The sequence below is a fragment of the Aedes albopictus genome, chromosome 3, assembly GCF_035046485.1.
Source record: "Aedes albopictus strain Foshan chromosome 3, AalbF5, whole genome shotgun sequence".
In the NCBI taxonomy this organism is placed as follows: Eukaryota; Metazoa; Arthropoda; class Insecta; order Diptera; family Culicidae; genus Aedes; species Aedes albopictus.
In genome coordinates, this window is record NC_085138.1 from 296,935,174 (window position 1) to 296,959,866 (window position 24,693).

General features: G+C 38.5%; 1 protein-coding gene across 1 annotated transcript in view; it reads left to right on the forward strand.

The window, feature by feature from the left end:
- The first annotated feature begins 5,495 nt into the window (after positions 1–5,495).
- The window catches only part of LOC109418656 (Kruppel-like factor 2), a 575,512-nt gene continuing 556,314 nt past the window's right edge, over positions 5,496–24,693 (forward strand). The window contains exons 1-2 of the mRNA XM_029863719.2: positions 5,496–5,627; positions 13,943–15,736. Coding sequence (XP_029719579.1) covers positions 15,725–15,736 — 12 coding nt within the window. The 5' untranslated portion in view covers positions 5,496–5,627; positions 13,943–15,724. The remainder of the gene's footprint in view (positions 5,628–13,942; positions 15,737–24,693) is intronic.

The following is a 24,693-nucleotide window of genomic DNA, read 5'->3' on the forward strand; positions in this document are numbered from 1 at the left end:
GTACGCCAATAACTTACTGAAGATGAGTTGCGAAGTTCGAAATTCCTCCACTTGGCGGCGCTAGTGAGTAAGTAAATTTTCAAAACCTCATATCTCAGAATCCCGATAACTTAAAATAAACACTTGTTTCGCAATTCTGCCACTAGGCGGCGCTAGTGAACATGCAAATTTTAGAAATCTCATAGCTCAGAATCCTGATAACTTAAAAAGTTGGTGTCTTCGGCAAAGTTGATCAGTATGACAGAAACTTACATAAAAATAAACACTTGTTTCAAAATTCTGCTACTAGGAGGCGCTAGTGAACCTGCAAATTTAAGAAATCTCATAGCTCAGAATTCTGATAACTTAGAAAGTTGGTGTTTTCGGCAAAGTTGATCAGTATGACATAAACTTATTATAAAAATAAACACTTGTTTCGCAATTCTGCCACTAGGCGGCGTTTACCGAGTTTTTTCGTCTTTTTTCGATTTTTTGGCGGTTTTTCGGCTTGGCAAAACTAGTGTCGCTCCCCCCGATAACTTAGAAAGTTGGTGTCTACGGAAAAGTTGATCAGAGTGACCTAAACTTACATAAAAATAAACACTTGTTTCGCAATTCTGCCACTAGGCGGCGCTAGTGAACATGCAAATTTTAGAAATCTCATAACTCAGAAACCCGATAACTTCGGAAGATGGTGTCTTCGGCAAAGTTGATCAGTATGACATAAACTTACATAAAAATAAACACTTGTTTCGCAATTCTGCCACTAGGCGGCGCTAGTGAACATGCAAATTTTAGAAATCTCATAACTCAGAATCCTGACAACTTAGAAAGTTGGTGTCTTTGGCAAAGTTGATCAGTATGACAAAAACTTACATAAAAATAAACACTTGTTTCGCAATTCTGCCACTAGGCGGCGCTAGTGAACTTGCAAATTTTAAAAATTTCAAAGCTCAGGATCCTGATAACTAAGAAAGTTGGTATCTTCTCGAAGAGATGGCTTTCTAGTCTTGACAAAAATAAAAATACTGCTATTTTAGGACAAGATAAAATAGCAGTATTTTTATTTTTGTCAAGACTGAAAAGCCATCTCTTCGAGTATCAACCATACAGTTGAAATACGTTTAGCTAGTTGGTATCTTTGGCAAAGTTGATCAGTATGACTTAAACATACATAAAAATGAACACTTGGTTCAAAATTCTGCCACTAGGCGGCGTTTACTGCTCTTTTTTTCGTATTTTTTCGACTTTTTTGGGGGGTTTTCGGCTCAGCAAAACTAGTGTCGCTCCCCCCGATAACTTAGAAAGATGGTTTTTTTGGCAAAGTTGATCAGAATGACATAAACTTACAAAAAAATAAACAATTGTTTCGCAATTCTTTAATTTTTTAATTCTTTTAATTCGTCTAGTAGCTTCAGCTGGCATACTCTTAAAAATTCTACGGAAGATTCCTTTCGAGTCCGACTGTCATCAAGGTATACAACTAATAAAATATGCATGCTGCCCAGGGGCAGAATTCCAAACCAAGTATCTCATCAATGAAGAATACAGTCTCTCCAAGATTGCAGAATTCTGAGCTATGATATTTTCAAAATTTGCGTGATTTCTGGTGCCACCTAGAGGCAGAATTCTGACACAAGTGTCCCATTTTTTGCAAGTCTATGTCATACTGATCAACTTAGCCGAAGACACCAACTTTCTAAGTTATCGGGATTCTGAGCTATGAGATTTCTAAAACTTGTGTGTTCAGTAGCGCCGCCTAGTGGCAGAATTATGAAACAAGTGTTTATTTTTATGTAAGTTTATGTCACTCTGATAAACTTTTCCAAAGACACCAACTTTCTAAGTTATCGGGGGGAGCGACACTAGTTTTGCCAAGCCGAAAAACCGCCAAAAAAGTCGAAAAAAAAAGTCGAAAAAACCCGGTAAACACCGCCTAGTGGCAGAATTGCGAAACAAGTGTTTAACACCCAACCCACCCTTGTGCACGAGCTTGCTGTAGAGGATTACCCGAAAAAAAAAACGTGGAGGAATTTTTGATGGAATTGTTGCAGTTGGAATCCAAAACATATTCACAATCCTTGAATCTAAAGAATCTTTGGAGCATCTCCTGCAGGAATCATCGAAGATCTTTTTGGAGGAACTTCTGAGTTAAGTGTTGAAGCAACTTCTGAAGGAATTCTCTGAATAATTCTTTTTTTTTTAATTCTTTGTATTTGTGAATTTTAACTTACACCTAATTCTTCACACTGAGGAAGAATAATTCCCGGAAAAATACTTGAAGAAATCCACGAAGGAATCTTTTATAGACATTCCCAAAGTATTCCTTGAAGAAATATCGGAAAGAATCCTTGAAGGAGTTTCTAGTTAGCTTAGTGGTTATGGCGATGGATCGCCAATCCTGAGACGGTGGCTTTGATTCCCGTTCCAGTCGGGAAAATTTTCTCGACTCCCTGGGCATAGTGTATCATTGTCCTTGCCCCACAAAAGACAAATTCATGCAATGGCAGACAGAAGGCTATTCAATTAATTACTGTGGAAATGCTCAAAGAACACTAAGTTGAAGAGAGGCAGACCAAATTCTAGTGGGCACGCCGGACCATAAAGAAGAAGAAGAATTTCTGAAATACAAACAGAAGCAATTCCGGAATGAATCTTTATTGTTATTCTCTAGGATTTCGGCCTTGAAGGAATTCCTGAATGAATCTTCGAAAGAACTCTTGCAGAAATCTCTGGATAAATGGTTGACAGATGTCTTATAGGAGTTTTAAGTAACAAGTAACAAGTAACAAGTAACAAGTAACAAGTAACAAGTAACAAGTAACAAGTAACAAGTAACAAGTAACAAGTAACAAGTAACAAGTAACAAGTAACAAGTAACAAGTAACAAGTAACAAGTAACAAGTAACAAGTAACAAGTAACAAGTAACAAGTAACAAGTAACAAGTAACAAGTAACAAGTAACAAGTAACAAGTAACAAGTAACAAGTAACAAGTAACAAGTAACAAGTAACAAGTAACAAGTAATAAGTAACAAGTAACAAGTAACAAGTAACAAGTAACAAGTAACAAGTAACAAGTAACAAGTAACAAGTAACAAGTAACAAGTAACAAGTAACAAGTAACAAGTAACAAGTAACAAGTAACAAGTAACAAGTAACAAGTAACAAGTAACAAGTAACAAGTAACAAGTAACAAGTAACAAGTAACAAGTAACAAGTAACAAGTAACAAGTAACAAGTAACAAGTAACAAGTAACAAGTAACAAGTAACAAGTAACAAGTAACAAGTAAGAAACCTTCAAGCAAACCTGTGGATAGTTGTATTTGCGTTCATGCATTCATCTATCATTTTGATCCACCTTCCCCTACCTACATCTACTCGCAGAGAAACGGCGAAGCTTGTCGGTTATGTAGGATATCCACCATCCAGTCTCCAGTGCCAAGTCCAACGAGAATCGCGGCCTGTGTAAAGGTCTTTCCAAACCAAAGCGGCTGTACGTTGATAGTTCATCATAATCATTTTGATGCTCTAAGGTTATCGTAGAACGAAACACATTCGCCGAATCGCAACAAAACGCTCGCGCCCGATTGACCAGGCCTTTAAAGTAAGTGAGCGAGCAGCTAAGTGCGCGAGAGGGTGGTGTTGCCTTTGCTACACCAGCTGTTCGGCTGCTGGCTGGCTGGCTGGGTGGCTCATGCTCATGAAGCTTTTGCTTATGTTTATCGCGGCTTGGCATGGTTGGGCTCGCGCGCGGGCTGCTGGCTTGGCTGGGGAGCTTCGGTGGCTCTGAGACATATTCTGCAGGCTGGCTGGCTGGCTTTTCGCGCTACGTCTCTGTGTTGTGTACCTTTTGCTGTGCTCCATGTCTGGTGTACTGGTACTTGGCCGGGCTCGGTGGGTTGCTCGTGTGCTTGTTGCTTGTTTATTATGAATTTCATTTTCAGTATTGAGCTGTCCCGCGCGACGGCAGGACGTGTTTCTCTGTCTAGATTGGCGCGCTTTCGCACTTTTTCCGCTTATATTTTGCTTTTCGCCTCCCAGTGCTCTCTTTATTCAAACCTTTAAAAGGCTTCTAGCGTTTCCTAATGTATTACCACCACCGGCATAAAGCGTCTAATGCCTTGAGTTAAGATCAGCTGTTCTCTTACGGGGACCTAGATCCAGCGAGAACCTGAAAACAGTATTGGACCGTGGAAGCCGGTTTGGCCAGTGACAACTTGTTCCGTGGAATGTAAACAAAGCTGTTTGCGAGATATTTGCGAAGAAACTCCCGCAGCCCAGCCCAACCCAGAGTGTGTGATTGTGTCGTCCTAGCGGACCGCGCCGATAGTGAAGTGACTCCGCCTAGCGGAAATAAATTACCCCGTGTGGAGAGGGAACGACCCACTGAGTTGAACCAAGCTAAGCCACAAGTGTCCGCGTTTATGTGTACTATGGATTCTGATTACTGTTATTATCGTTTCAATTAGATCAATTTGCGCGCCGACTTCTGTTATATTGTTGGATCTTGTTGTTGTAGCTGCGGTTGCCGTGTCCCAGTGCCAGTGTGTGTATTTGCCCTCGCCGTATATCTCCCTTACAATTGTCGGGGACCCGGCCCAGCCAGTAAGTCAGTGTTGTGATGCATAATTGGAAAATTGGTGTTTATGGTACAAGTATGTTTACCTAAAAACCATAGCAAGAGCGCGAACAAATCTATCCGCATCGACCGGCGGCGTGGCGGCATCGGCGTCGGCAACAACGTTGTGTGAGAAAATCTCCGAACAATTCGGCATTTGGAGGTTGTAGCAGCTCGCACGGACCCTTTGCGGTCTGTGTTTACCGTGTGCAGTAGAGCTGGCCAAGGTGAAACTCCGGAGTACTCTAGTTGAAGTTCAGCGCAGTAATAACAATAATCTACTACAAGCCGGTTAGTGCTCCGCGAGTGCAGACCAGACCGATCAATGTGCAGTGCTTAAGAACCATTTTGCTCTCTCGAGTTCTCGTAGCGGTTGTGGTGCGGTGCCCAGTCAAGCTACTGTTCCGCGCGCCGACGAACTACGCCGGGGAAAGCTTGTAGCTATTGTTAATCGATGGCGAACAGCGGCTACTGTTCGACGGCGAGCTGATTGAGTGTTAACGTGCCGACATTATACTACTTTGTTGGGTGATTTGATGTGCGCGCAAGGTCTCGGAAGCGCCACCGTCATTGTCGTCGTTCACGCTAACGCCGCTCAGCACTAAAGTGCATAATTTCCAGACTACACCAAAAATGTGTAACCCTTGCACATTTACAAAATCAGCTCCAGTGTCCGCAAAATTGTAAAAATCGCAAAAATTTTTGTACGCCAATCTAGGTAGGATTACTAGTGACCTTGGAAAATAAAAAAAAAATCAACATTTCGCATCTAGAAGAGTGTACGAGCTGTTTTTTGAGAATGTGTAACTGCTACACATTTTTGTGTGGTCTGGAAATTATGCACTTATGAGTAGGTCTTACACATTTTAGTGCTGAGCAGTTTTAGCGTGTTGTTGTTGGCTTCCTGTGCAGGAGCGTAGTGAACATTTGCATTGCTGTAAAATATGTGGCGCCGATTGATAAGCTGATTGTAACTGAACAAAATGAAATGCGCATAAAATCGATGGAAGAATTTCAAGAAATACAGGTAGGTTGAGATCGAGAGGAAACTCATAAATTGTATGACATGCAATTCAAACGATGCAATCAAATACATCGAATCATTCCTGTAGAACACTTTTGGGTCTCCATTTAGCCTAATGGATAATACGATTCGAGTGGATGGCGGGTTCGATTCTCGTTCCGGTCGAGAAATTTCGTCGTCTTCTTGAGCACAGTGTATCGTTGTGCTTGCCATGTAACACATTACAGATCCATAATTGTCACTCTTTTTTGAACAAAGAAAATAAAGTGTGTTTTACTTAGTAATATCATTAAATAATCAATATCAATTCAATTGATGTCTCACCCACACTTATTGATGCCGAAAAGCTTGAAGACTAACATATTTCTTCTCCTTCCCTATTCAAGTTCTTCAATCAATATCGTTTCAAATTGCTTCTTAACTACCTCTGGAGCACTTTAACTGAATCTCGTCCCCAAAAGGCAAAATGCAAAACTTGCTGATTCTTTTCAGATATTCATTAATACTTCCTGGGATTGCTTCAGGAATTTATGCTGAGAGATATAGATTTCCTACTGGGATTACTTCAGGAAATGCTGCCTGGTGGTATTTCCCTAAGATTTCTTTCACGAATTTCTACAGAGTATTTCTTTAGAGACTCCACCATACATTCTTCTCGAGTTTCCTCCTATTGGACGCATGTCCTTCAGAAATTAGTTGTGAGATTCCGCTTGAAATTCTTGCTGCGATTCATTCAAGAATTTATGATAGCATTCTTCCTGGAGCTTCTGTTTATGTTTCAATCATAATTCCTACAGGTTTTCTATGTTTCCTATAATCCCGCCTTGTGGGAGTAAGTTTTTCTTGGGATTCTTCCAGAAACTCTTGCTGGTATTCTTGCAGAACTTTTTTGCAAGAATTTCTACAGGAACTCTACTAGGGATGTAATATTTTCTCTCAGAATTACTCCGTGCATTTAGTCAGTGCTTCCCAAACTCAGCGCCGGGACACCTTGGTGCGCCGCGAACATTTCGCTGGTGCTCCACAGTCAAGAGCCAAAACAAAAAGAAGAAAAAAAAAACAATATGGGAATATACCCTCTATATACCAGTAGCCGTGTTCCAATAGCCGCTCACGAGCGTAGAAATGAAGTTTACTCGCAAAAATACAATGTTTTTATAACGGATATTCAAAATATGCGTGGCGAATTAAATTGAAACGGGGAGGATTGCTCATTCTTCTTCTTCTTCTTTTATTTCTCTACATCCCCACTGGGACTTGGCCTGCATCGCTTCAACTTAGTGTTCTTTGAGCACTTCCACAGTTATTTATTGAAGGGCTTTCTTTGCCTGCCATTGCATGAATTTGTATGTGAACATCAGTTTCATGACTGTGAGCGGCTATTGGAATACGAGTGGCTACCGGTATTTTTTTTTTGTTTGATAGAACTTGAAAATGTTGCTTGTGGGCATTTTTGTGAAATTTATCCCAACCATCGAATATTATATGGAATTTTGTTATTGACCAAACTTTGGAATTTTATGAGTTTTGAGAAATTTTATGTTAAGATTCTAAAATAGATAATTGGATTTTCAATACTTCAATTGAATTTGAGATTCTACCAACAGTGGGTAACACAAGTTTACAAAATAAAACGAAAGTCGTGAACTTCTGTCAACGACCAAAATTGTTGAAGCACAATTTAGTACTGATTTCGAAACCGACCTTCAAAAAATTTAAAGTAGAACAGTTTTTGAGTTTTAGCTCAATACCGAGTTTTGTAACTTTTTAAAATATGTAATTTACTAAAATTCAAATATATTGCGTTTTGTTCAACCAATTTTACATCTTTTTCCATAAATTTAAAGCTGAATACAATACCATTCGATCTTCTGAATACAGGATTTGCGTCAGATTGATGAAATTCAAGATAATGGCGAGTTTTAGGGACGATCTTCTTAAATTTTAGCAAAATTCCCAAATTTTTTTGAAGAAATGTATTTTTTTCAATAAGAAAAAATCTACTGAAAAATTCTTTCTCGACGTTTATTTGACATATCATATGCAGGCAAGTTACAGTAAAAATTTCAGCTCAATTGGAGCATTGATTACGGAGAATGAGATGTTTTAAGTGAGCGAGTTTGCTTAAAAAAAGAACAAAAATCGATTTCAAATCATCAACCTTGTATGGAAAGTCGAAAAAATTTCCGCTCTACTGTAATTTTTTTCCTTCGCGTTTTCGAACTCAGGGCATGATTCTACACCAAAAATGATCATCAGCTTACCGAGTTCAAAAATGCTGTAAACTAGTGTAATTAACCCTTTATAAGACCGAGAGAACCAGGCACGGAATCCACTCGTTCTACATTGGAATATAAAGTACATGTTGTGTAATGAACAGAAACGTTTTTATTTTCAAAAAAATCGATGGTCGATTTTGTATGAAAAAATAATGGTTTAAATTTCAACTTTTTGTCAACAAAGTTTAAAATGTTGTTATTTTGTGATGCGTTTATCAATCATGCTGATTTTTTGACAGGTTATTGCCCTAATATTCATGAGTTACTTGTGTGGATTTGAACTCGATTGGTCAATTATTTTGGACGATATGGCAATTTTAGTACATGTCCATTTATTTTAGTACATTTTTTCAAAAGGCTGAGTTTCTAAAAGTAATGAAGCAATCAAGTTGACATTTTGTCCACAAGTAAAAGGAACATAGGCCTTTCATTACCCATCATTCGATTTTCAATTCACTCACCCCAACAGAATTTCGAGCTTATAAACCTTCATGCACTCAAAAATGGCTGTTTTTGGAGAGACATTTTGTTCTAGAAAAGCCCATTCATATTTGGTATGGCTCAAAAAAATCATGAGTGTTCACAAAGGCCCAATGTGTCCATCAGTTAAAACAGAGGTTGTAAAAAATTTCTAAACGATCAGAAAAAAATATGTGTATTAGGTGGCAATATAGTTGCCACTGCCTTATAAAGGGTTAAAAGTAAATATTTCTAAAATCTCATTAAAGTTCTTTTCAGAATAATTTCCGCTATTCCCGCGGTCTGTGAGTTCTCTTCTAGTTTTCGGGATGACATGTTTTACTAACGTCACAATCACAGAATATTGCTACATATTGTCGTTCAAAAATTGTCATCGTGTGAAAGATAGCCCTTCAAGCATTTCTCAAGACATAATGTCCAAATGCATGGTGACGAATGATCCATTATCAGCCTGGTTCTAAATATTATATTTGTGTATCTGAGTTGACTGAAAATTTCCACACTACATTTTTAACTAACCATCTTTGAAAGTTTTGTAATTGCCGCAGAAATCTAAGATTTTCATAAAATTCTGTGAAATCATTTCAATTCACACGAAACTATAAAAGTGTTGCGGCAGTTTTTCTGTTTTTGGTTGAATTATTTGGAATCAGCAGCTTGCTTTAGATGTACATAGAAGATTTTGTCATATTTGTTTAGTTAGTGCGATAAATAAGAATGACATTTGAAATCTAACAAATATTTATGAACTCCTTAAGCATTTTTCGTTTCAAATACATGTTAAGAAATTTAATTTTATTTGGATTTTGAGAAAATATGGAGCTGAAAATTCTTCACAAGTTGGAATTAAATTTTTTTATTGAAGTTTTTCTAAAATATAGAAAATTCTCTGTAAAAACATGCTGGAGCGCCTTGAAATTTTCGAAAATTTCAAAAGGCACCGCGATAGCAAACAAATTGGGTAACTCAACATTTATTCAAGAGTTGATCATTGGACTTTCATAGGGATTCTTTCTTTTAAGGATTTCTTCAGAAATTCTTGCAGGGTTTTCTCTCTAGAAATTCTACCGTGGATTCACACAGTGATTTTTAGGGGTTGTTTTAAACCTCTATGGATGCCTTCTGTTATTTCTACAGAAATAATTCAAACAATTTATTTAAAAATTCTTCTGAGCATTATTCCAGAGTTCCTATATAGATTTACCTACAGGGATTTCTCAATGGATTTGCCAAGCATTCTTTTTTCTAAAGATTTTTCAACGGACTCCCACCCCCTACCGAGAAAACCGACCGACCCACGAAAAATGTCGCTCGCTTCTGGTGTCGCATTCCACACTCTCGTCCCCATCACTCTTACCTGGAAATCGTCGGCCACTCGAGCAATTCTAATTCCGCATTCCACACTCGCGTCTCCATCACTATACCAAGAATACCGACTAGACCAACCCACGAAAATTATCGCGCACTTATCAATTGGAAAAAATTGTAAAAATATAAAATAAGGATAATTAAGTAGACAAATACTCTTTCTATATATCAACATATCAATAATACATATATATAGAGTAGCATCTACGGGGTGTCCTTTTGGCTGAATGTCGTTTAATCGAACGCCATTTGACCGAAAGCCTTCTGGTTGAATGAGTCATTAGGTCGAAAGCCGTTTGGCTGAATCAAAGGAATTTAGAAGAACCTTTTGACCTGTTAGCTGCCAATATGATCATCAGAACTATTTCCTTCTATTAATCATAGGCTAAAGTCTGTATCCGCAATAATAGGAACACAGAAATAGAGCTTTAAATTTGTAATAGATACATCCAAATTGCTCTAATTACGCCTAATAACATTTTAAGATGTGTTTATTTCACCTACAAAATTTCATGAGAATCGGTGCAGTACTTTTTGTTGTAGCAATGAATGAGTAGAATGTGCGCCATTGAATTTTGTACAGTCCCTATTTTTGCTTGTCAGCGCTGCAACTTTTAAATTTGGCAAAGGAAATGGCTGAAATTTTGAACACATGCCTCTCAATCTACATTCGTTGCATGGCAAAATTTCAAAAAAATCGATGCACCATCAACAATTTATAGTCGAAACATGTATTGGGACTGAACGTGATTTTATCCCCCAGACAGCAATTAATCAGTACCCTTTATTGTTTCGATTGTGCTATTGAAAGTGCAATACCAATAATCATCAAATTTTGCAGACATAATATACACATATTCAACTACCTTCTGTGGAAATTTCATGAAAATTGGCAAAGAAATTCAAAAATAATGAATAGGCAAACATCGCACCTGAAAAACACGAAACATTTTCACTAACATTCATCCCTATCGACACCAGTAGCTTTCAAACCTATTGATAAAAGTTGATGAAATTTTGTGTCATAACTGCTAACAAAATTTCACAATCATCATCACAGAACTTTGAACTGTAGCGTAAAAGAACCATCTACTATGGAAATGAAAGTTGGTCATGATTGTACAAAATTCTTAACACTACGTTTGTTTGTTTTTCATTCACAGTTAAAAGTAATGCATCGATTTTAATGAAATTTTGGACAAATAATAAACATACACCAAAGAGTACTCATTCAATTATTTGGCCAATTTTACCGATTCATTACATTCTAGTTTAACCATTAAAAGATTAGTTGGCGCTGCAACTGTCATTAATTTATCAGAGATTTATCGTACTTTAAAACATTGACTCTTTTTTCGAGCTATACTGATGTGGGAAACAGATGTATTTTCATTTGAGTTCATAATTCTTTTTCGGCCAAACAGCGTTCGGCTAATTTATATATACTCTTTCTTTTCCCTAGAAAAAACTCACTGTTTCTTATTTGTTTTCAATCTTTCTTTTAGAATTTTGATGATATTTGAAGCATTGAAATCATAAAATGTAAAAATCCAATTGACAAAAATTTGAAAATGTTTCAAAAAAAAAAAACTGCTGTTCTGCAAAAACAATCTAAGGCGTTGTCCATTACGTAGACTTTTTCCAACTTTTTAAATTATATAAGCATATCGAACATTACTTTTGGCCCTGTTTTTTGCTGAAATCATCATTTCATTTCATAAATATCCTATGCCAGTGATCATCAGCACAGCCATCTTCGCGAGGCAAAATTGAATTCTAAGAAGAGACTGTGGGTCACAAGTCATTTAAGAATTTGTTATCAAAAATATACAGGATTTAACATTAAATCATTTCTTTTGAGATTTTGTTTTCGATTAGGTGGGTCATGATAAATTTCTGTAGGAATCTGTGCAAATTTATGGAAGTAATTCTGAGTATCTTTAAAAATTTCCAGTGGAAACTGTTGTGAAAATCTTCTACAGAATTTTCGATTATTTTTTTTCGGTTTTTTAGGAAGCCAATGAAAACTTGCCCTGAAACTCTGCAGACAAAGTTTTTCATTTAGAAATATCTGCAAGAATTTGCTGCCGATTTATAATAGATAATTTTCCAAACATAGTGTGGAGCGGATCTGGTGTGATGGTTAAAGCACGTGACTATCACGCCGAGGACCTGGGATCGAATCCCACTCCCGACAAACTCGCAAAATGTGGGTTCTTCCTTCGGAAGGGAAGTAAAGCGTGGGTCCCGAGATGAACTAGCCTAGGGCTAAAAATTTCGTTAATACAGATAAAAAAAATTCCAAACACTTATAGATTCCCAATTGAAGTCCTGAAGGAACGTCTGAGAGAATACAAAACATGTTTTCCCAAATAACTCCAGAAAAGGTAGAGAGGAAATTTAGACGGATTCCTCAAAATAGATGCAAGTTTAATTTCAAACAGAACTCGTAGAGGAAGTTCTGCGAAATTGTTTTAAAAATTTCGATAGATTTTCAAAGATGGTTGATGGCAAAGTTATAAGAGTTCAGCGTGGTAATCTCATTTAAATTTTGTGGAAACTCCTTAAAATATTGCTAGAGTAATAGAGTATTTCAGATAATTTGGAAAAGCGGTTACGTGTATTTAGTTTGGATACTTTCATTTGATTTTGCCGTAACGGTCTGTCCATATTACCTAACTATCTTGCAGTATCCCTGAAATATTTTTTGGAAAAGATCTGAGGTAGAGTATTCGAATGCATTCTTGATTTGTTCTTAATTGATTTTGGAGAAAACTTACAGAAATATGTGTAGAATCCGTTCCAAAAGTATACCGAATGCAAGATTTTTTCAAAATAATGTAGAACAGCGTTTCTCAAACTATGGGTGGCGATCCACTTTCCACTTTGCACTTCCACTTTGCAGCTCGCACACACATCGACCGTCGACGACGATGCTACTTTTCACGGGGCGACACACGCAAAGTTTGCCGGCTGCCAGCCATCAATGAAAATACAATATGGAACGAACTCATCACCATATTTTCATTGTAACCACCGGAAAACATAATCCAGAGGAACTGAGCCTCCTCTTGCCACCGAATAGCAATGTAGGGTGCCTGTACCAATTATGGCACTACCTAAGGAAAACTATTTGTACAAAAATAACAAGAAGACCAACGAATTTCATCAATATGTTAAAAGATAGTTTAGTTTCCACACTTTACAAGAAAAATATAGAAACGGAGCCAAAACTACTTTTAGTATTTATTACAGCGTGTGCCAATGATTGGAACCCTGTACCAGTTATGGCTACATTTTTAACTTCGGTTCCTTTTCGCACTATTTGCATGCATTTCTTATGGAGTTAGCCATAATTGGTACACTATGGCGAAAAAGGGTGCAAGGAAGCCGAAATTTTAAGGAAAATGATTTATTTCTACCATCATTTGAACAAAATTTGGAGTTTAAATGAGAGCAATCATCTTTTGTGAGCGTGATCTGTTGTTCACATTTATTTTATTGTTCATTTACATCGTTAGAGGGTGAAAATCAACTATGGCGAATTTGAGGTACTATAGCCATAATTGGCGCACTTACCCTATGACATCAATTGTTCTGAATTCCTCATACATATAAGATTGCTTTTGTTCATGCTATCAGATCAGAACTTGGACCTGATCTAATTACAATTAGGATGATTGCAAATTATCATATCATTACCATACCCATATTGATTCCTTTTGCATTCGTAAATCGTGTAGCAGGCACAATGCTACTCTTTGCCCTAGAAGGGCAAGGAAACTTTCTTGAAGAAAACATCCATATCCACCTATAGAGGTGAACCGACTGGAAAGTTGGAAATCTCATTCATCGGGGAGCGGTCGCATCGTGTACTGAGTACACGCCCCATGAAACATTCACGCAACTGCACGCAGGTTAATATAGATAACAATTATAATCAATAACCTAGACTCACCAGGAATCGAACTCAGATACCTCCAAGCAAGGCTAGGCTTGCTGAATACTCACGCGTTTATCACTCTAGATACTTGGGCCCTATACCGTGAAATCCTAATCAATTCTCATCAATCATGATTAATGTCTTTCTTAATCATCAACACTTCGTTGAACTGTTTACTTTTCGTTGATTTTTTTAATGTATTGCATATTGTCTTACTTACTTACCAGACTTTTTTTCTCTCTTTCCAGATTCCGGTAGAAAGCCACGAGGCCAACATGACCAACAACACTATTTAACCAAAATTGTTCAGTTATGAGTTGATTGGAGTCATCAATCCGTAATATCTTATGCATAACACAGCCATTAGGGTATCTTAACACTCTGCCAAAACTCTTCATCATAAAAACCCCGACAAAAACAAACTGTCCAACACCATCGTTTGAATAATGTGATTACTTGAAATTTAACAGAAGCTCATAGTGAACAGCACTCACATCAAACAGTGCAAAAAGCAGAAAATCAACAAACAAATAGCAAAAAAAAAGTGAAGTCGAGCTCCACCAGGCCTCCGGGCAGCAACGTGTGTCGAAGTGAAGTGAACCTGTGAACCACCTCTTGCCCCGTCCGCCCCGTCAAACGGACACGGAGGACCAGAAACAGTCACACCGTCACCGAGCGTGTAGCGAGAGCACTTAATTATGTAAATAAATTTATAATTATCCATTAAGGCCAGTATTAAAGTTTAGTAAGTGTTGTGCAGCAGCAGGAGCAGCAGCAGCATACCCGCCACAATACAGTCTACAGTTGTTCGTCGTTTTTATCCCTGGTGGTGCGAAGTGTCGAGAGAGTGTCAACTTACCTACTACACTTGCTCTATGTTAAATATTATTTTACCACTAAAATCGAGACGTTGCAGAAGAATTGAGCATACAAAGCAACAAGTTGCTCGCGAGAGGCTTGGCTAGTTGAACCCCTTCCCGTTCGTAACCCAGTGGCAACGTGCGAAAATGGCAAACCATAAATAATTATTGAAACGTTAATGAGAGCTATTTGGCTACATACAGAGTGTGTGAAAGCAAAAGTGACACTTCCGTTAACCAGGCTACCGCCAAACTCTCGGCCAGTACACGTTTACGATTGACCAGTTCTAGGTTGTCTATTTTATGTGTGAACTAGTGTATGTGTGAGCGTATAAGTGTCCTGTCCAGTCACGATTGTCACGTGCCTTGGCTGATTAGCACCCTGCTGGATTGGTAAAATATTTAAATGCTAATAATTAATGTAGTCGCGCGCGCGCGGTCCGACGAAGAAAGAGGAAAACTAGGAGTTGCCAAGTAGAACTTGCTTCGAGCTTGCGGTACCAATTAAGCGGCTAGACCTCGCCACCGACAAGTTCTAGAGAGACACCCCGCGAGAAAAAGGGGTCACCCCGCCGCACGGTTTAGAACAGTGAATTTCCAAGTGCAAGTGCAAGAGAACGGAAGAGTTGTCGAGTTGAAAGGTGCCCCATAGTGGAGTAGAGCGCAGAACTAGGGCTTGGCCTTCTGGATTATGCTGTCAGCAAGCTACTCGGTCAACTCGGTCGGCTACGAGGGGGCTCTGGACGGTTGGTGTGATAGTTGTTAAGGTTGCGCGGCTGCCAGTTAGAACCGGTGCCAAACGATTGCTAGCCGCGACCAGATTTGCAGTGATTGTGTTTTAACGTTCGTTTTTTTTTTGCTGCCACCGTCCTTCCACTCCAAGAACCTCGACTTGCTGATAAGTGACTGCTGCCGTTGTTGCTGCTGTGCTGGTGATATTATTAGCCGGTGACTGCTTACGTGCAGTGTCTGTGTCCACAGAGAGTGTATGTTAGAACAACGAGAACATTGAGTGTTTGGTGAATTGTGGTTGCAGTGCAGCGGATTGTTAGTAGTGGTCAAACTGAGGTCGAACCCCAACCAGCGTCAGTTCAGGACAACGATCAACGACTTTTCTGCTGTTCACAAAGGAGACGGATTATCATTTTGATACGGTGTACTGGAATTTTAATGGTTTACATGGTAAGTCCTTGACGATTTAGAATACGAATGATCGACTGATTTGCGATGACCATATGTAATAGGGTTATAAATGCATTAATGGAAAGGTCTCACCTCTCCAATGAAGATTTCAACAATAGAGATCAACTGCATTGATACAATTAATAATCATTATATATTTTTATCTGCTTTGACATTAAAAGAGTTATTCTTTGATGAAAATGAGAATTGAAAGATCTCAGAATAATGTAAAAATATTGATTTCACCCGGTCTCAAATTTTCTTTGCTTTCTTGAATTTAGAGTGTCTTCATTAGAGTAGATCTTGTTTTAACAAAAGTTAGCACAATACTTTAAAATTGAATATCTTGCGAAAAAACACGATATTTCAGTGTACTATCTTTAAAGGAGATGTTCAAAAAATCATGACACACTCCACGCACTTCTACACCGAGGTTTTTGAACTTCGTCGAAGTGCTCCTCGTTTTTATTCTTTTTTGCATCAATATGTAGATATTCACTTATATTTTTCTAATCGTACTTTAAACTTTGAAAAATGTTTCGAGAAAGTAGCAAACTTCTTGGCGTTAAGTCAAATTTTGCCAATTTTTTGCGATGGTGTCCCGTTACGCACTACTTCTTGATATTTCTCGAAATAAAAAGTCCCAATCTTTATTTACCAGGCATGAAATGAATCTTCTAATCAAATCTGATCGATTGATATACTAGTTGGCATATATTTAACAACATAACCATTTTTGGAAGCAAAACGTAACGCGTGAAATGTGTCTCATACTTCGTACGTGGTTAACAATAAACTTAAAAAAATACTCATTGGGATTGGGTGGCGAAGTAATTTGTTTTTCTGATATCTTAAGCATGGTTTAAAAATTGAATAGAAAGATATAATTTTGATGCTTTCTGCAAATACGTTTTTCCGGCCAAACTTAGTCCGCTAATGTAATTATTAGTAAAAAATCTTTTGAGCTCTGGGGTGAACAAAAAAACCTCCCGAAAATTATCCATGGGTTTCTTCTAGGATTCCAACCCAGTTACATCTTGTGATTCTTTCGGAGAAACCTGAAGAGATTCGTCCTAGGATTTCTCCTGGAACATCTTTCAGTGTTCCATCCAGGACTCTTTCTGGAATCCCTTCTAAGTGTTCAACAAATAATTCTTCCCGGGATTCCTGTGAAGATTCCCGGGAATTTGTGAATTTTAACTAACTATGCTAATTCTTCACAGTTCTATTAAGAATTATTGCCGGGATTTATGTATGAACTTATCCAAGGTTTCCGTTAAGGATTCCTCTCACGATGTCTTCAAAGATACCTCCCGGGATTGCTGCATAGATTTATCCCGAGCTTCTTTTATGAATTTCTTCCAGCATTTTTAACCGGGATTTCGACATTCTCTCCGGGATTTTGTCACTGATGCTTCTTGGGTTTTCTTTAGTAGTTGCTCCTGGGGTTTCTTCAGGTATTACTCCAGCAATTATTTCCTGAAATTCCGTTTGAAATTTCTACCAAGGTTCCTACGCTACAGGAATTTCACCAGAGATTCCTTCAGGGAATTCTTTAGGGATTCCCACAGGAATGTTTTCAGCATTTCATCAGGGATTGTCACTCGGGATTCCTTCATTTTTTCTCCCGGGCTACCTTCTAGGATTTATCACGGGATTTCTTCCGGGAGTCTTTTGCGGATTATTCCCTAGAATGCATCAGAGATCAGCGATTCTTCCTGGGTTTCCTTTTGGGATTTCTTCAGAAATTCTTCCCAGATTTCGGCTTTCAGTTAAAGAAAACCTCATCGCCAACGTTTCGATCCAGTGCATTGGATATTCTTCAGGGCCTGTGATTTATTTGTTTAATTAGCCAAAGTCCCACGAGAAATAAGTCAACTTCCCAGTCGAACCTACAAATTCTTCCCAGAATTACTTTTTAAATGACATTTTGATGAAAAATTAGTCTTGCAGAACCATTATAAAACCTCATATCTTTTATGTTGGTTTTATCATGATTCTAAGAACCTCTTCGAGTCTATTTGTCTAAAATATGTTACATGCGTTCATTGGTTTTTTTTCCAGGATTTCTTCATCGATTTATTTTCAGTTTTTCTGTACACAGCAAACAAATTATTGTGATAGATATCACATCATTTTCGCTGCACAGCAGTCACGTCGTAAAATTGATTGATTTGTCTTTATTAGAGAGACTTTCAGCCCTTGGTTCGCGCCGTAAAAGTGATGTACAAGTTACATCCTTTCCACGCAGCAAATTAGCCGCCGTAGCTTGAAAGTAGGTCAAGCAATCGCTAGAACCGGTTTGTTGGAATGGGTTTGTTGATACTTTCCGGTGCCAACCAGGGGGTGTACATGGTAAGTGCGATAATTGTTGGGAAACGATGTAACCGAGTGAAATTACGTTCGAAAAATGATACATCGTCAGAAATTATGTGCCTGTATATTACAATTTTTTTTGCTATGTAGAATTTCATCCGAGGATTCATTTAGGATTGTTGTTTCAATGATTCTTCCCGAAATTCCTTCTAGAATTTCTCCCGGGATTCATTCCCAGATTCCTTCATTTATTTCTTCCAAGATTGCTTTCAGCGATTCCTTCCAAGATTTTTCCTGGAATTTCATCCACGTTGTTTTCAGGGTTTTCTTTCGGGATTACTCCAGTGATTTTCCCCGAAAATGCTACATAAGTTGCTCTTGTAATTCTCTAATGATTACTTCAGAGATTTCTCTTTGGATTCTTCCAGGATTTTTTCAAAGATCTTTCTTGGGGTTCTTTGTGGGATTAATTAGGGATATTCAAGAGAACACCCATTGAGATTGTTTCAGGAATTACGCCAAAATTCTTTTAGAGACTGCTTAGGGGAATTTTTATAATTCTTCCTTCACCGGGATTCCTTCTGGAATTTCCCCCCATTGATTCCTTTAGGAATTCAGCCCAGGTATGCTTTATTGAATCCCCCTTGGATACCTTCATTGATTCTTCCAGTTTTCTGTAGGGATTCCTCTCAAGTTTCTTTCCATGACTTTTTCATGAACTCCTTTGGATTCCTTCCGGCATTAATTTGGGTATACAGGGGATGGCCAAAATGTTTGGGATAGGCAACTTTTTTTTCTCTCACAAAAAAGTTCAACATGCTATAACTTTTCATAGAGTGCATCAAAAAATCTCAAATTTTGACAGTTTGTCAACCTACATATTATATGTGCATCATTGGTACAAATTTGGGCTCGATTGATTAATCTTTCGCAAAGTTAGAGCCGTTCGGGTAAAACACTATTTTTAGAAAACTCATTTTTGAGCTGTCATATCTCGGAAACCAGTGAACCAAATTGCATGAAATTTTGAACGTACACTAACAATATACAAATGCTTCACAAACTATTAAAACATAGATACTTTTTGAACGTTGAAAAAAGTTATCATGGATTGACACTTTTTGGATTTTTCTCGAAAAAATGTATTATTTTTAACGTCAATCTCAATAAATTTTAGTGTTGATGTCAAAAGATTTCCCACTTTTGTTCTCAAGTTATCTTTAATCAGATATATTAGAGCCTATTACGATTAAAGGATGAACTCATTTACTAATTTTTGTGTGTTATTATAAATTTGTCTTATTTTCCTCTATATGGGTAACAATTTCAACCCGGTATAACATAATTAGCCGTGAGAAAATATTACATTTTATAACGTTGTATTAAGTATCAATATATTGTTGATAAACGTAAAAAAAATTCATTCAATTTGGTTCACTGGTTTCTGAGATATGACAGCTCAAAAATGAGTTGTCTAAAAAATAGTGTTTTACCCAAACAGTTCTAACTTCGCGAAAAATTATTCTATCGAGTCCAAATTTGTACCAATGATGCACATATAACAGGTTGATAAACAGTCAAAATTTGATATTTTTTTATGCACTCTATGAAACGTTACAGCATGTTGATTTTTTTTTGTGGGAGAAAAAAAGTTGACTATCCCAAACATTTTGGCCACACCTTGTATCTCTCGAGATTTTTTCAGGAATTCTTCTGACATTCTTATGACGATTTCTTCAGCATGCACTGCAAGATTTTTTTCTGGGATTCCTACCGCGATTCTTTACAGGATTTTTGTTGGAATTTCTCACGGGTTTCACCCAGGAACTTCTTCCTGATAACTTTTTTGGGATTCCTGTAATAGTTATGTGTGGGAGGGTTGTGAGAGGGAGATGACACTTCGAAAGTGTAACGGATCATGTAAAAAATATGCTACAAGGATACAAAAAAAATGTAACGTCATTTATGTTTTTTTTTTCTTTCCTGGATTGACCGGAAGTGGGACCCAAACACTCTCAGCATGGACTGGATAAAATACACTCAAATAAAAACGCCTAAAATCAAAATCGTTAATTCAAAAAACGTTGTAAAAAAGTCAAGTCACGGTAGAAGTGAAAAAGGTTTCAGAAGTTTCAGGGGAGCTTCTATGGGCGTTTCAGGGGGTTACAGGGCAATTTAGGGTGGTTTCATAGGCGTTTTAGGGGGTTTCAGGGGCGTTGCAGAGGCGTAACATAGGCATTTTCGGGGCTTTCGGAGGGTTTTAAGTGCGTTACATGTGGTTCGAGGAGGTTTCAGGGGGACTTCGGATGCATTTGTTTGCAGAAGTTTCAGAGGATTTATGACAAGTTTCCAAGACGTTACAAAGGCGTTACATAGCCGTTTTCGGGTGTTTCGGAGCGTTTTAAATGCGTTACATGCGGTTCGAGGGGGTTTAGGGAGATTTCGGAGGCATTTCCAGCAGCTTCAGAGGATATTTGGTGGGTTTCCTGAGGCGTTTCCGAGGGTTTCGGAGGAATTTAAGTGCGTTAAACTTTTCTAAAACGCTCTGTAACCCCTTGAAACGTCCCCTAGAAGCTCCCCTGAAACCCTTTCTCATCTACCGTTACTTGTCATTTTTCATGACGTTTTTACGTGGATCGCGTAAAAACACCTAAAAACTGCGTTACGGAGAGAGGAGGGTGTCAAAATATGTCGATTTTAAATATGTAGATCATTTATGAAGGGTAGAATTTCAGAGTTTCAAATGAATTTGGAGACTCCAGATTAGACTGGCCCAAATACAGAAATGTCGAAATCTTTCACGGGGCACCCTCTAGAATCGTGCCTTTGGATGAGAAGAATAATCTGTGAAATATTCAACTCAATCGGTTGAAAATTGAGCTGGCGCAAATGAGTTGAAGGTTTGTATGGGATGTTCAGTCCAAATATATGGGAAATTGGATGACCTCCAGTCCCTCATTCAGCACGCCGGTTTGGCGAGTACGATTTGGCTCAGAATTGAAAGAATGGTAGTTGATACCCTAAAGGACAACTGCTGCATGTAACAACCGAGAGTAAACTGGGGAAGATGTCCTCATCCTGCTTTCGTTGGCCGAAACCGCAACTGAATTGAGTTCTATCACGATATGGTCTTCTACAAAGTTGTTCTTTAGGGTATCAACTACCATTCTTTCAATTCTGAGCCAAATCGTACTCGCCAAACCGGCGTGCTGAATGAGGGAGTGGAGGTCATCCAATTTCCCATATATTTGGACTGAACATCCCAACAAAAACCTTCAACTCATTTGCGCCAGCTCAATTTTCAACCGATTGAGTTGAATATTTCACAGATTGTTCTTCTCATCCAAAGGCACGATTCTAGAGGGTGCCGCGTCGGTCTACTCCAGATGTAGTCTTTCAATTTCAAAGCTTGTAGAGTTCTGAACCTCTACAAGAAAGTCAACTAGTCTTTCATTAGTTGCTTAATTTTACCTCAATTCTTACCGATTTATCACCACCGCAACAGTTTTTAATTATTTCACCTCCGTTTTGAATTATTCATGAGTGTAAGTAATTACGGCTTGTCTCAACCAACGGTGGTGTTGTCTCATGTACCAACCGGCGCGCGCGACCCTCAGATGCGTACCTATTGCAGAAAAGGCTCCGCACCGTCCGCTCTGAGGTAGGTAACACACACCTAGTACTGCCAATAAATTGCACACCGTCGTCGTCGTCGATGTCAACTCCATCCAAAGGACACTTGGATTCCATCGAAATCTAAAAAGTATAGGAACAAGTTGCATACTTGTACCAGCGTGACACACCGCGGCGGCAACAACCAACCACTAAATGCAAAACAAAATCATTCGACCCGACATCGTCGTCGTGTTGTGGCCCGGGCGCGGGCGGCTTGGCGTCGGATTTGTGGTTAAATCCGCGAAACGAACGTCGTCATTAGAGAGCAAATTCGAGCAAAGATCGCGGTTTTAAAAACTTCATTTTTCTGCGTGAATAAATTTGAGCCCCCCAATAGTGGCGATGGGGACAAAACCGATCGGTTATTACCTACCGTGTCCGACAGAAACACTGAATGAATAGGGGAGAGTATTGAATCGCATCGCATCGGTAGGACAACTGGTGGAAACTGACACGGGCCGGCAAGATTTTTATGACATCTGACGACAGATCTAATGGTCGGTCCATCATAAAGATATCAATATTAATTACGCACCAGCATAAAACTGTCACCTGTCAAGGAGTCTGCCGACGACGACGTTGGTCGTTGTATCGTTGTCGTAGTCATCCCATCAGCATAGCATCAACATCGTTGGTGAGCGGGGATCGGTTTGATCTTGCTTGAACGATCATATCGCAGAGTATTCGTACAGGTGCAAACTGCACAGATGCACATGTGGGATGTTAATTTGCGTGTTTTACTGCTTATTGGACGAAGATTGGCGGGAATGGTCAATCAAATCAAGCGAATGCGATTTTGATGAAGACAATTTGTACATACAATGGAGGAGTACGATCTTTTAGCGATGGGAGCAAATCAAGACCCTAGTGAATATCGTAAGCCACAGATGTTCGCATCATCTGTAATTGGCAGATAATCTGATATAAATGATGCGAGAGGATGGATACGGTTCCATGTATGATCATTGATCAATCGCTTGCCTCCCCATTTATCCCATTCGAAAACCGAATCGATTGAAATTATCAGGTATCAGACGGCTGGCTCCAGAGGCACGATATCCTCCATTTGGGACATTTGAGCCATACCCATAACAATAGCCTATTTGGTCGGGGTTCTGCTAAACCGAACCAAAGACCATTTTTTGAAAAATTGAATTTTCTTAACCATTGGATGAAGAAATTGATGATCCTCCTTCCATGTAAAAATGTAGTAATTCTGACAGCTCTTCGTGGAGTAAATTCAAAATTTCTGTTTGGCAGAACATACAAAAAATAAAATTGCATCCAGCCAGAGTGAACTGTAAACCATTCCATAGAATCATCGAAATGTTCCAGTTTTGGTCCAGATGAAGAACATTTCAAGTTATGCTCATCGCTGTCAAATTTCTAACTTCCAACCGACTCATAGTAACAATCTGTGGGAGAATTGAACACGTTATTAGAAATACGGATGTTGGAGGATACAATTATGTATCGATGGTGCTGATCGCCATTTTTCCAAATCACATTCAGCCAGACCGAACCAAATCCACTGCATTTTAGAATCTATTTATTCTCAACAAAACAAAAATCAACTGGTTTTAAATACCTGCGTTATGTCGACACACCTCATACTGATAATTTAACACAGAAGCCGTCATTGAACAACAAGGCTAATAAGAATAATAAAGCTTGAAAAAAATCAAACACTTGGTTCGCTTTGGCTGATCGAAAAAAGGCGTTTTCACGAAAACTATGCTAGAGAAGAATGTTTAGAACTTGATTCAGACTTAACGACTGACCTTCAGCTAAGTAAAATGACCTAGAGGTAACGTGCTTGGTTATCACTTTAAGGACCCAAGTTCGAATCTCTTGAATATTTTCGATTTTTTTTGTCTTGGTTCACTTTGGCAGATCATTTTCATGGTTTTCTTCGACCAGTATAAATTTGAAGTACACAAATTGCTTTATTTTAACATCTCAGGACCTCAGGACATGCAAAGACATCATTTTACATAATCACTCTTGCTCTGTGCCTGCACATGCACCGCCTATTAAAAAACATAGGTGGGAAGGGCTGAGCTGGGAGGGCTTCCGCCGTTCATATTTCAAACTATTTTGAGATCTCCATACTACCATACTATACGCATCGTTTCTAATTGATGTGAAGGATTGTAAGTGATATCGATCCCAACTTCATAGACGATGAAAAATCGAGATTTTTTTTACAATCCGGCTGGTTTCCTCTAAAACAAATAAACACAGTCAGCCACACTGAACTATAAACCATATTCCAATGTTTTTGTTCAGCCAGAGTGAACTGAGTGCAAAGTACTAAGAAATTAAATGTAATTATATCAATGATTTCAAATAATTTACATGTATTCTTCGTCTCTGATGATTAATAAAGGCTTGTAAGTTACATGTGTGTGGAAAAATTTCAAATAATATTAGCTGTTGTTTATTTGTGAGTGATTGAACTTTAAGCTTAATTATCTCGGAATTAAGTTTTTGGCGCTTAGTTCGGTTTAGCAGAACCCCGGCCATTTCATCATCTACCTGAGGGAAAAGGAAGAAAATAAGGATACGGATGGGGATAAGGACAGCTGTAGGGAAATAGGAAGAGGGTACTAACGCATAAGCGTACCACAATGGGTTCAAACAGCGCCCTGAAAAGGGCACTGTATAATAACGCATAAAGCGAAAGAGAGCCTATAGCACTTTACCACAGCGGGTTAAGAACAACAGAATATCCTGAAGATACAGGTTTCTGAAGCCAGTTTCACTTATTAAGTGACTCCAAACTATTCCAGTGTTGTTTGTGCCGAGTGGCAGCCCAGGTGTCAATCTGAAGCTTCACCCAACACTTGGATACCGGAATAGCTGGCTCAGGGCTAATGAAGTCATGTGATGCTCCAGTGCGAGCTAACTCATCAGCCAATTCATTTCCAGCGATGGAAGAATGGGCAGGTACCCATACAAGGTGA